Here is a 12,862-nt window from a genome sequence, read left to right as displayed (position 1 = left end):
GTCTCTCAGTCTCTGTCTCTCAGTCTCTGTCTCCTCTGTCTCTCTCTCTGTCTCTCTCTCTCTTTCTCTCTCTCTCACCTGTTGCCTGTGGCTGCAACAGACAAACCCGGGTGTAGCTGTGGGGTGGGTGTGTTGGGGGCGGGGGGGACTTGGAATGAGTGGCCTGGAAGTAATGCCAATGAAACGGAGCAGATGATGGGTCAGCAAAACATGCAGGTTTTCAAGTCCAGCATCGTGAGAAAACAATGCAATCTATGACAAGACAATGCGTCAAAAGTGCACATCAAGCACAGTGTACATGACAAACTATGTATGTATACATACAAACATACATGCATGTACACATGTACATACATATGACAATCTTATGCCAACATGTGTTCTGAACATGACACCACCAAAACCTGTCAGACCCATTTCCAGTCTCACACACGGGAGGAAGGTGGCCGAATGGTTAAGACGACTCAGCTGCCAGTTCAGAGAGTCCATGAAGGTGTGGGTTCGAATCTCGCTCTTGCTCTTTCTCCCAAGTTTGACTCTCAAGGCCTGACTAAGCGCGTTGGGTTAAGCTGCTGGTCGGGCATCTGCTTGGCAGATGTGGTGTAGCGTATATGGATTTGTCCGAACGCAGTGACGCCTCCTTGAGCTACTGATACTGATACTGACTACACAATCAGACTGAGTGTCTAGTCATTTGGATGAAACTATAAACCGAAGTCCCGTGTGCAGCACGCACTCGACACACTGAAAAAGAACTCATGGCACGCTCCTCTGGCAAAATTCTGTAGAAGAAATCCACTCTGATAGGTACACAAATATTTAAGCATGCACTCAAGGCCTGACTGAGCACGTTGGGTTATGCTGCTGGTCAGGCATCTGTCTAGGAGATGTGGTGTAGCATATATATATATATATATATGTGGATTTGTCCAAACGCAGTGATGCCTCCTTGAGAAACTGAAACTGAAACTGTCTACAGGCCTTCGAGGACGACCTGTTCAGCCGCCAACAGGTGCTGCAGGCGGTGGTGAGCCACGGGCAGGCGATGCTGGAAGCAGGGCAGGTGGAGAGCCCCGCAGAGAGAGAGACGCTGCACCACAGTCTGCAGGCCATGCTCCAGCAGTGGCAGAGCGTCACGTGCACGGCCCAGCAGAGGAAGGCCGTCATCAACAGCATGGTGCTCCGCTGGCTGATGTTCCAGACAATGACGGAGCGGCTGTCGCTGTGGCTGGGGGAGAAGGGGGAGGAGGTGGGAGGTGTGGAGGCGGCCAGTCCGTCCCTGCAGCAGCTGGGAAGTCTGTCGGACAGGGTCAAGGTGAGGGGTCTTGGACAGTGGGTCTGTGGTGGTGGTTTTTTGGGGTTTTTTTGTTTTTTTGTCAAAAGAGTATTTTGCACATTGTGGTCACTTTGCTGGAAGAACGCGTTCAGTTGTTTAGGACCTGACCTACCAAAGAGCTGACAATTTAGAGCCTCGCCTACCCTGACCTACCAAAGAGCTGACAATTTAGGGCCTCGCCTACCCTGACCTACCCAAGAGCTGCTTATGCTTATGTTAGGGTTCTGGGTTGTTTTTCTATTCTTGAAGCATATTTTGACCAGTCCACACATTTATTTTTATTTCACCTGATAACCTGAAAACAAACTTGTAATTTACAGAAATGTTTTTGCTTTTATTTAAATTTGCCATCTCTTTGACCTTTTGATTTATCTTAATGATTTTAAGCTGTTTGTTTTTACTATGTGAACCAGCTTAGAACAAAGAAGTGTAAGTGATAAACAGTTTTCCTTCCCAAATGAGTGGCACTCATGCACACGTGTTTGTGGGTGTATGTGCTCATGTGAGTATAGGTGTGCGTCTGCATGTGTGAGCATGGGTGTTTGTATGCTTATGCTAATATATATACATTTTTTCCCCCACAACAGAGGATACAGAGAGACTTTGGGCATGAAGAGGAGAAGCGTGGGAAGGTGAAGGAGCTTGCCGCTGCCCTGATGTCTGAGGCTGACAGCCGTGCTGTGGAAGATGTCAGGAAGACCACTGAACGTCTGGAGAACATGTGGGTGCAGGTGTGTACATCTGTATGACTGCAGCTCAGGCCTGGACTCAGTGGGTGATGCGAACCCTTTCCCTGCAGTCTTCTGTGGGATGTGGGCTCAGATTTGGACTCGTTTGGTTGTTACTGGATACTTTAATCCATGGTGGTGGTGGTTGTTTTTTTTTCATGTGTAGGCATTTATGAATACACTCTGAGTTGTAAACTACCATAACAAACCATGTTACTTTCACAGTGGTGTGTGTGTGTGTGCGTATGAAAATGCAACCATGTGTAGCACTGGTGTGTGGCGAATGTGGATGATTGTCTGTCTGTGCATTCGGTTGCACTAACATGCAAACCTTTGTGCATGACATGTGTACCATGCTTTCTCTGACACTGGCTGCGCTGCGTGTCTGCGCTCCCCACAGGTCCAGGACCAGACGGAGAAGCAGAGGCAGCGACTGCAGGAGCTGGAAGAGCGGTGGGCACGAGGCGAAGAGCTGACGGAGCAAGTGCAGTGTCTGCTGAGGGAACAGCGACACATCATGGCTGGCAGCATCCCGGAGAACTATGACGACCTGAAGGACACGCTGTTAAGAGAGCAGGTTAGAGCTCTGTGTGTGTGTGTGTGTGTGTCCGTGTGTGTGTGTGTCCGTGTGTGTGTGCATGCTTGTGTGGGTGGGAGGGTGGTGGTGGTTGGGGATGGTATTGTTTGTTGTGGTCACTGTTTTGTGCAGTGTTGTGTGTGTCTGTGCTTGTCCACAAACTGCATGTCCTGACACAGCTTGTGTGAGGCAGAGTGAAAAAGAAAAACTACACACGTTGTAAGAATATATCATCCTAGTAATAGTGGTAGCTGACTGAAAAAAGCAGCAATATTTGTGAGACTGTTTTCTCTCTTGTAGTTGTAATAGCACAGTCCTGTAAGCATTGTCATCGCAGGCTCTTGTTATTCTCATCAACATATTTTTCACTGATATAAGATGTATTGGGAATCTTGTTCTCCCCTAACTGTGAAGAGTCATTGATGTGCCACACAGAACTGCTCACCAGATTCCTCCAGGTCTGTTGGCTGTGTGTCAAAGCCTGGGTCTCAACAGATGTTTTTCCCGTCCCATAAGTGCTAGCTGACTGAAAAAAAGCAACAACTTCTGCAAGATCATTTCATTTCTAGTCTTAGCTATGTCCTCGCAGATTCTTGATATTCCCATCATCATCTTTTCCACTTATGTAAGATGTATTATGAATCTTCTTCACCATCAGCTCTGTGGGGCACAGCACAGAACTGTTCACCAGGTTCCTCCAGGTCTGTTGGTTGTGTGTCAAAGCCTGGGTCTCAGCAAATAGTTTTCTAATTCCAGAATTATAAATATCTATATAATCAGAAAATAATCCTTTTTTCCCGAACAGAAGTTCATGGTGGACGTCCTACACCCTGCCCGTGAGCTGGAGGAGCTGAAGAGGGTGGAGGTGTGGCTGAAGGAGTCTCTCCGGGACGATGAGGACATGGACGTCCTGCACCAGAGGGTCCTGATGCTGTGCAAGCTGTGGGCCGACCTCCTCTCCATGGCCCAGCGGCGGCAGGAACGTCTGACGGAGGCCATGTCCCGCTGGACTCTCCTGGAAGGGCGGATAGAGGGTCTGGTGTCCTGGATGGAGGGCACAGAGAGGGAGCTGGAGGCCTTTGCCCAAGACTGTGTCACAGAGGATCTTCTGAAGAAGCTTCAGATGGTATGGAATGTTGAATGCATTTGCCTGTGGGTACATACATGTGTATTGGTAGTTTGGGGAGGGGTTTATAAATGCTTCGGGAGTTTGGGGAAGGGTTAAAGGCAATCAGCCATCATGTATTATAGTTAGATCTCTGTGTGTGTGTGTGTGTGTGTGTGTGTGTTGGGGTGGTTTTGAAGCGTGTTAAATGATTATGAATGTACATTCTGTCCCCATTAGTCTCTGACTGTGGCATTTCCAACACCTGTTCATGGATGAGAACCGCAGTTGCTGCTGAGTAACACTCAGTTTATACAGAATACACCTACGCCTTGCCATTGCAGTATACTTCCTTTGGGGGGAGAAAGGAAAAACAAGAATGAAAAAAAAGATTAAAGAAAGAGAGAAAAAAGAAGGGTGGCAGAAATGTTTTAGATACAACACAGGCATGTGTGCAGTCGTCTTTCAACAATTATAGGCATGTGTGCAGTCATCTTTCAACAATTATAGGCATGTGTGCAGTCGTCTTTCAACAATTATAGGCATGTGTGCAGTCGTCTTTCAACAATTATAGGCATGTGTGCAGTCATCTTTCAACAATTCTTATATGTATTAAGCACTTCATTTCTGCTTAATCAAATGCTAAATGTTTCATTTCTGCGTTATCAAACATCTAATTTCGATGTGAGTTAATTAAACTCATTTTACGTCTTTTGATTTTGTAGTCAGCAGCGCTGTTAACACAAAGCTTGATCACATTCAGTCCTCTGCCGCTTCCAGTGCAGGCACAGGTGCATTTTCAGTCAACAACTGCACAGGGAATGAATACCTGAATGTTTGTGACCAGGAGTATGCAGAACTGATGACATCAAAAGGGAAAGAAGTGGAGGAGGTGACGTCAGAGGGCCGTCATCTGATGACACTGAGCAATGACGTCATGGCCACGCATCTCCAGCACTTGCTGCAGAGTCTGCAGGACAGGTGGCGCTCTCTTCAGGACACTTTGGAATCCAGGTAGTGAATGCCATGTGTGCTGCTTTTTAAAGTGTGCGTGTGCTTGTAGTGTGTGTGTGTGTGTGTGTGTGTGTGTGTGTGTGTGCGCACATACATGGATGCATGCATGTGTTTGCATGCCCAGTCAGTCTTTCTCTCTTGAAGAACTACATCACATGGTGTGTACAGTCCTGAACAAGAAGCAAACCATAAGTAGTGACTTCTGCCATGGGTGTTCTGATGTCAAAACCTAATTACCTCTACAATAGGTGTCATGTCTCTACTCTATTGTGTTGGGTTATGCTGCTGGTCAGGCATCTGCTTGGCAGATGTGGTGTAGTGTATATGGATTTGACTGAACGCAGTGACGCCTCCTTGAGCTACTGATACTGATACTGTCGTCTGTCAGCAATTATGCAAAAAGGTTGTGGACAGGTTTTCTCGAAAGTTTGTGGATGTATCTGCCATGGGTCAAGGACCAACCAGTCACATATTCAGTGGTGAAGCAAATCCGTGTCATTTTTGACAGGAATCTTCGCTGTTGGGAGAATGGGAAGGTGATCACACAGAACTGTTCAGAGCTGGGTGATGAAGGCATCCTGTGGAGTGCTGTGTGCTTTATTCATGAGCTACTTTGTATCTAATGGCGCGCTGCTGTGCACAAAGGCGCCAAGTTGTGCGAGGCCAACAGGACTGCTGCAGCTGTTCAGAAGAGGCAGGCCAGAAAGTCACGGGCAAACAAACTCCCTGACAATGGTATGCCTGTCTCTGTCTGCCCCAACTGTCAGCGAACATTTCGTGCGCAGATTGGACTATTCAGCCATCTGCGCATTCACAGATAGATTCATGAGCATCTTCCCCCCCACCCCACCACCACCCTCCCCCCATCCCCCAGCTGGATGACAACGATAGTCATCATCGATCTCGATGGACACACCACACTTTGTATCTAATTCACTGTCACACTGTCTTTTCGGACAAAGAATAGAACAGCTGGAAGACAGGATGAATGGAAAAGAGGGAGGAAAGCGAAGGGAGAGCAGAAAAAGACAGTGAAGGAAGGAAGGATCAGACAGGGAGAAAGACGAAGAGGGTGTGAACAAAAACCAACAAACAATATGAGAAAGGAGAGGGTGACGGACCAACTGACAAACAGGCAAAGACAGAGAGGTGGACAAAAGGTAAAAAAGAGAGGTGGACAGAAGGCAGAAAGAGAGAGAGGTGGGCAGAAGGCAGTAAGAGAGAGAGGTGGGCAGAAGGCAAAGAGAGAGAGAGAGAGGTGGGCAGAAGGCAAAGAGAGAGAGAGGTGGGCAGAAGGCAAAGACAGAGAGAGAGGTGGGCAGAAGGCAAAGAGAGGTGGACAGAAGGCAACGAGAAAGAGAGAGATGGACAGAAGGCAACAAGAAAGAGAGATGGACAGAAGGTAACGAGAGAGAGGTGGAAGAAGGCAACAAGAGAGAGAGGTGGGCAGAAGGCAAAGAGAGAGAGAGAGGTGGACAGAAGGTAACAAGAGAGAGAGGTGGGCAGAAGGCAAAGAGAGAGAGAGAGGTGGAAGAAGGTAACAAGAGAGAGAGGTGGGCAGAAGGCAAAGAGAGAGAGAGGTGGACAGAAGGTAACAAGAGAGAGAGGTGGAAGAAGGCAGAGAGAGAGAGGTGGACAGAAGGCAGAGAGAGAGAGGTGGACAGAAGGCAACAAGAGAGAGAGGTGGAAGAAGGCAGAGAGAGAGAGGTGGACAGAAGGCAGAGAGAGAGAGGTGGACAGAAGGCAAAGAGAGAGAGAGGTGGACAGAAGGTAAAGACAGAGAGAGGTGGACAGAAGGCAGAGAGAGAGAGGTGGACAGAAGGCAAAGAGAGAGGTGGACAGAAGGCAGTGAGAGAGAGAGAGGTGGACAGAAGGCAGTGAGAGAGAGAGAGGTGGACAGAAGGCAGAGAGAGAGAGAGGTGGACAGAAGGCAAAGAGAGAGGTGGACAGAAGGTAAAGAGAGAGAGGTGGACAGAAGGCAAAGAGAGAGAGAGGTGGGCAGAAGGTAAAGAGAGAGAGAGAGGTGGGCAGAAGGTAAAGAGAGAGAGAGAGGTGGACAGAAGGTTAAGAGAGAGGTGGACAGAAGGTAAAGAGAGAGAGAGGTGGACAGAAGGTAAAGAGAGAGGGAGGTGGACAGAAGGTTAAGAGAGAGGGAGGTGGACAGAAGGCAAAGACAGAGAGAGGTGGACAGAAGGCAAAGAGAGAGAGAGGTGGACAGAAGGCAAAGAGAGAGAGAGGTGGACAGAAGGTTAAGAGAGAGGTGGACAGAAGGCAAAGAGAGAGAGAGGTGGACAGAAGGCAAAGAGAGAGAGAGAGGTGGACAGAAGGCAAAGACAGAGAGAGGTGGACAGAAGGCAAAGAGAGAGGGAGGTGGACAGAAGGCAAAGACAGAGAGAGGTGGACAGAAGGTAAAGAGAGAGGGAGGTGGACAGAAGGCAAAGACAGAGAGAGGTGGACAGAAGGCAAAGAGAGAGAGAGAGGTGGACAGAAGGCAAAGAGAGAGGGAGGTGGACAGAAGGCAAAGACAGAGAGAGGTGGACAGAAGGTTAAGAGAGAGGTGGACAGAAGGCAAAGAGAGAGGTGGACAGAAGGCAAAGAGAGAGAGAGGTGGACAGAAGGCAAAGAGAGAGGTGGACAGAAGGTAAAGAGAGAGAGAGGTGGACAGAAGGCAAAGAGAGAGGTGGACAGAAGGCAAAGAGAGAGGTGGACAGAAGGTAAAGAGAGAGGTGGACAGAAGGCAAAGAGAGAGAGAGGTGGACAGAAGGCAAAGAAAGAGAGGTGGACAGAAGGCAAAGAGAGAGAGGTGGACAGAAGGCAAAGAGAGAGGTGGACAGAAGGTAAAGAGAGAGGTGGACAGAAGGCAAAGAGAGGTGGACAGAAGGTAAAGAGAGAGAGGTGGACAGAAGGCAGAGAGAAATCACAACACCAAAACAATCTGGTTTGACAGACGCCACAAGCTGCAGACGACAATGGACTCCCTGTCCCTGCTGGACCGTCAGCTGAAGGACCTCAACCTGTGGCTGTCCGGCATGGAGGAGAAACTGACTGCCCCTCTTGTGTTCCACCAGTTCTCCACGCAGGAGGTGCAACGCTTGCTTCAGCAGACACAGGTATGTATTGATGATCTGTTGTGCTTTTTGTTGTTGTTGTTTTGTTTGTTTTACCCCAGAGAAAGTCAATCCCACAGTTGTTTTTTCTTTGGGGGTCTGGGGTGGTGGTGTTATTTGTTGTTGTTTTATTCTTACCCCCCTAAAAATTTACATTTAACCATTTCAATCATTTAAGACATCATGAGAAATTTTTATACCAAATTTTTTTTTACAACCAAAGGAAAGAAGACAAGAACACACCTACAAACACACGCATAACGCATGCAGAAAAGAGAGCTAAAAAAGGCAACAAAAATATTGTGCTTTCCAACAGTTTGTTGTTGATTGATTGCATCCGTTGATTCATAAGGTGGGGGAGTATGTGGAAGGGGGATGGGATCTGAATCAAATACAGCCAGATCAGGACAGACCTGGTCTCCTCTCTCCCTCCTCTCTACCGCCCTCTCCCCCTCCTCTCTACCGCCCTCTATCTCTACGTCACAGCTCTCACCACCATACTGTGTATGTAGAATAGTCATGTCCAACCATGACCAACTGAACAGCTCACCTGCCTATCTGGCGATCAAAGTGGAAAGTGCCATTGCCAAAGATATATCTTCATTCTCTTGACCAAGAGGGCTTTAGGACAGTCAGTGTTGGGATGGTTCACACACACACACACACACACACACACACACACACACTCACTCACTCATTGACTCACTCAGTGACTCACACTCACACTCTCACTCACACACTCACTCACACACTCACTCACACACACACACTCACACACTCACTCACTCTCACATCTCACTCTCACTCACACACACACACACACACACACACACACACACACACACACACACACACTCAGTGTTAGCTTTGGTGACAGAGAAAAACTACCATAAACATTATCTGATTACAGTTATGAAAAAGAATAGTTATCTGAAATAATCTTTGACAAGAATATGTTGTTAAAAAAAAAAGTTCCTGATGTAGCAAATATATTCATAAATGAGCCTGATTATCAGTAGATCTAACTGGGCCATGTATGTAGGCTGCTGAATGATCTGTTTTTGAAGTTGCAAATTTGTTTGATTGCATCATTCAGGAATTTTTTTTTTTTTAAATGTATTCTAATCCTGGTCTTGAAAATGTATGTGCCTTTGTGTATGCTCACGCATATATGTTTGTAATTGTTCAGTCATGTGTATCTGTTAGTGTCCTTAGTGTTTGTGCCTCTGTGTGTGTGTCTATGCATGCATGTGTATGCTGTACATGTGTCTGCATGCAGGCATCTCCATGAATGTGTGTGTGCGTATGGTTGCATTATATTTGTGTGTGTGTGTGTGTGTGTGCTCTTTGCTTTGTGTATGTGTATGTAATTAGCCAGGAGCTGCAGTGTCCAGCAAAAATGTATGTCCATCTGTGTCTTGTGTACATGTGTGAGCGTATATTTGTGAGTGTTCATGGTTTCCTGTGTATGTCTTCGGCCAGGAGCTTACAATGTCGTTTCCACCTTGTGTGTTTGTGCATGCGTGTAAGTGTATATTTGTGAGTGTGCATGGTTCCTTGCGTGTGTCTGTGGCCAGGAGTTGCAATGTCTGCAAAATTGCATTTCTGTCCTGTGTGTTTGCATACAAAGTGTATCTTTGTGAGTTGCTGTTAGTTAATTTTGTTAGGGTAAGCACTCAGTTGGAGGGCAGAAGAAACATTACAAAGACTGCCTCAAAGCGTCCCTCAAAGACCTTGGCATTGACATCAACACATGGGAGATGCTTGCTCTGGACCGTCCGGCTTGGCGCAGCAAGATCACCACAGGAGCCCCTGCAGCTAAAGCCAGGTGCATCACCGAGGCGCAACGAAAGCATGCTGTGCTCAAGGCCCGAGCAACATCCACTGCCACGACACCAACCACTTGTGGCAAGACTTCAGGGCCCGGATTGGCCTCATCAGTCACCTCAGGACCCACAGCCACGATCTTCCATCTGATATTTGGAGCCATGGTCATCTTCGAATCTGAAGAACGAACATGTTTCTGAATGTGCATGGTTCCCTGTGTGTCTGTGGTCAGGAGCTGCAGTGTCTGGCAAAAACACATTTCCATCTTGTGTGTGTAAGCGTGTATATTTGTGAGTGTGCATGGTTTCCTCTGTGTGGGTGTATGTGTGAATGTGTGTCTTCATGTTTTACATTTATTTGCTTATTTATCATCATTGTTATCTTATTTATTTATTTTTTAATTTTATTAATATTATTATTATTACTATTTTATTATAATTATTATTACTACTACCTTTTTTATATTATAATTATTATTTATTTATTTATGTAAGCTTATCTATTATTTATTCACCTTTTTTTTCTTTTCTTTTTTTCTCAAGGCCTGACTAAGCGTGTTGGGTTACGCTACTGGTCAGGCATCTGCTTGACAGATGTTGTGAAGCGTATATGGATTTGTCCGAACGCAGTGACGCCTCCTTGAGCTACTGAAACTGAAACTGAAACTGCTCTGTGTGGCTGTGGTCAGGAGCTGCAGCAGGACCTTGCTGACCACAGCAAGGAGGTGGGGTCAGTGCAGGAGCTGTGTGAGAGGCTGCTGGCCGACCCCCAGTCCTGCACCACTCACACCGAGGTCACCACCCTGCAGCAGGCCAGGACCACCCTGCAGGACCACTGGACACGCATCACTGACCTGGCTGCTGAGCGCCGCACCAGGTGTGTGTCTGTCTGTGTGTGTATTGTGTGTGTAAGGAGCGGGTCAAGACCTGTGTGCAGGTGGATAGGCAGGTACATGAAAATTGGATGTACTGCTGTATAAGGGTGTGTGCTTAAAGGCACACAAATACACAAACCACCACACTAATTCCCCCCCCCACCCCCACCACCACACACACACACATACACACACATGCGTACACGCACACACACACACACACACACACACTAATAGTAGTAATAGTAATAGAAATGATAATAATAAATAAACAAATAAATTGAATAAACGAATAAATAAATGAATAAAAAAGAAGACAGAGGGTGAGTGAGGGTGAGGGCCGTCATTGAAACAGTTATCAAGATCCCCTCCACTAACAGGAGATACAGCACCAGGTATCAGGCCACTTCAACAAGACTTGATCACAAGACAGGCATTGTGCATTGCCACTCAGCATGGCCCGTTATCTGGTAGAGATAGATAAGTTGGAGCAGTGAAGTGCATACATGACACACTGAACACCGCTGAGCACAAAGTGTGTCTCCTGAACAATGATTGTTGTGGTGTTTATCACATTTCCAATCAGTCTTCATGCAGTTACAGTGTGATATCTTTTCATTTCAAATTAAGTGGTAGGAATATTGGACCTGCCATTTAAAGCTGTAGGTAAGAAAGGAAGAAAAAAGATTATAATTTGTCAGTGAAAAAGGTGGCATAATGCTGCATTACTTGAGGAAAAGAGGTATTGGTTTAGCAAGGAAGCTTCTGATCCATTCTGTGGAAAAACATATTCTAGCAAGGAATTGTCTAACCTCTGGAAAAACGATATTTCAGTTATTGACCACCTTCAGTGGGGAGTTGGGGGTTGGGGGGGGGGGGGGCTGGGTTTCTCTTTCCTCGTTGATGGGCTGTGACTCTCACATTCACTCATATACATGAGTGGACTTTTATGTGTGTGTGACCATTTTTACCCCTGCCATATAGGCAGTCATACTCCGTTTTCAGGGGGTGGGGGGAAGAGGGGTGGGGGGCCATATGCATGGAGGTATGTTCCATTTTCCATAACCCACCATGGTTTACAGGATCTTTTACATCAGTATTTGATCTTCTACACAAAGGGGGTTTAGGCATTAGCAGGTCTGCACATCTTTTGACCTGGGAGATCAGAAAAATCTCCACCCTTTATGCAGCAGGCACTGTGACAGGGATTTGAACCCAGGACCCTCAGATTGAAAGTCCAACGCTTTAACACCTTGGCTGTTGCACCTGTCAATGGGTTCCTTAGAAGAGGGAGATGGAGACTGGAATCTTTGAAAGGCTGTGTATAGTCCTCATCAGTTTGACCCTAAACTCTTCTTTGGAAAGGGTCTATGTCATTGTGCACAGGTGGTACACTTTTTTTTTAATCAGAGAAAAGTTAAGCTCCTCCTTGAGAAAGTGTTTGATATTCTTCAGGTGGGCTCCACCTTCAGAGGATTGTCTGTTCAGAGAGGAACTGGACACACAAGAACTTTTTTCTGTAGAGGACACTGTTCCTTCTAGCGCTTGGTCACTCTAGTGCATTGGTTCTGAATTGTTCCTTCAGAAGAGGATGGTGTTCCTTCAGGAAGGGAAATGGAATCCTTTGAGTTGGAACTGGACTGACTGTTGAGGTACCTGGGCCAGTAGAGGAGAGAGAGCCTGGGTGTTTTTCTCAGAGCAGACCTGGGTTCCTTGTTCAGGGGACTAACTGAACTCAGGTGGAGACATAGTTCCTTGTTGAGGAGTAACTGAACTCAGGTGGAGACATAGTTCCTTGTTCAGGGGACTAACTGAACTCAGGTGGAGACATAGTTCCTTGTTCAGGGGACTAACTGAACTCAGGTGGAGACATAGTTCCTTGTTCAGGGGACTAACTGAACTCCAGGTGGAGACATAGTTCCTTGTTCAGGGGACTAACTGAACTCAGGTGGAGACATAGTTCCTTGTTCAGGGGACTAACTGAACTCAGGTGGAGACATATTTCCTTGTTCAGGGGACTAACTGAACTCAGGTGTAGACATAGTTCCTTGTTCAGGGGACTAACTGAACTCAGGTGGAGACACAGTTCCTTGTTCAGGGGACTAACTGAACTCCAGGTGGAGACATAGTACTTTGTTCAGGGGACTAACTGAACTCAGGTGGAGACATAGTTCCTTGTTCAGGAGACTAACTGAACTCAGGTGGAGACATAGTTCCTTGTTCAGGGGACTAACTGAACTCAGGTGGAGACATAGTTCCTTGTTCAGGGGACTAACTGAACTCAGGTGGAGACA

At 46.8% G+C, this 12,862-nt stretch overlaps 1 protein-coding gene across 1 annotated transcript in view; it reads left to right on the top strand.

Moving 5' to 3' along the window:
- LOC143281296 (nesprin-1-like) overlaps nucleotides 1–12,862 on the top strand; it is a 44,111-nt gene that overhangs the window by 9,075 nt on the left and 22,174 nt on the right. The window contains exons 8-14 of the mRNA XM_076586454.1: nucleotides 980–1,315; nucleotides 1,924–2,067; nucleotides 2,465–2,641; nucleotides 3,447–3,767; nucleotides 4,594–4,760; nucleotides 7,708–7,870; nucleotides 10,383–10,570. Of these exons, the coding sequence (XP_076442569.1) occupies nucleotides 980–1,315; nucleotides 1,924–2,067; nucleotides 2,465–2,641; nucleotides 3,447–3,767; nucleotides 4,594–4,760; nucleotides 7,708–7,870; nucleotides 10,383–10,570 (1,496 nt within the window). The remainder of the gene's footprint in view (nucleotides 1–979; nucleotides 1,316–1,923; nucleotides 2,068–2,464; nucleotides 2,642–3,446; nucleotides 3,768–4,593; nucleotides 4,761–7,707; nucleotides 7,871–10,382; nucleotides 10,571–12,862) is intronic.

This window comes from Babylonia areolata, chromosome 4 (genome assembly GCF_041734735.1).
Source record: "Babylonia areolata isolate BAREFJ2019XMU chromosome 4, ASM4173473v1, whole genome shotgun sequence".
Taxonomy (NCBI): domain Eukaryota; kingdom Metazoa; phylum Mollusca; class Gastropoda; order Neogastropoda; family Buccinidae; genus Babylonia; species Babylonia areolata.
The sequence above is the reverse complement of the archived record's forward strand: the minus strand, read 5'-3'. Positions and strand labels throughout refer to the sequence as shown.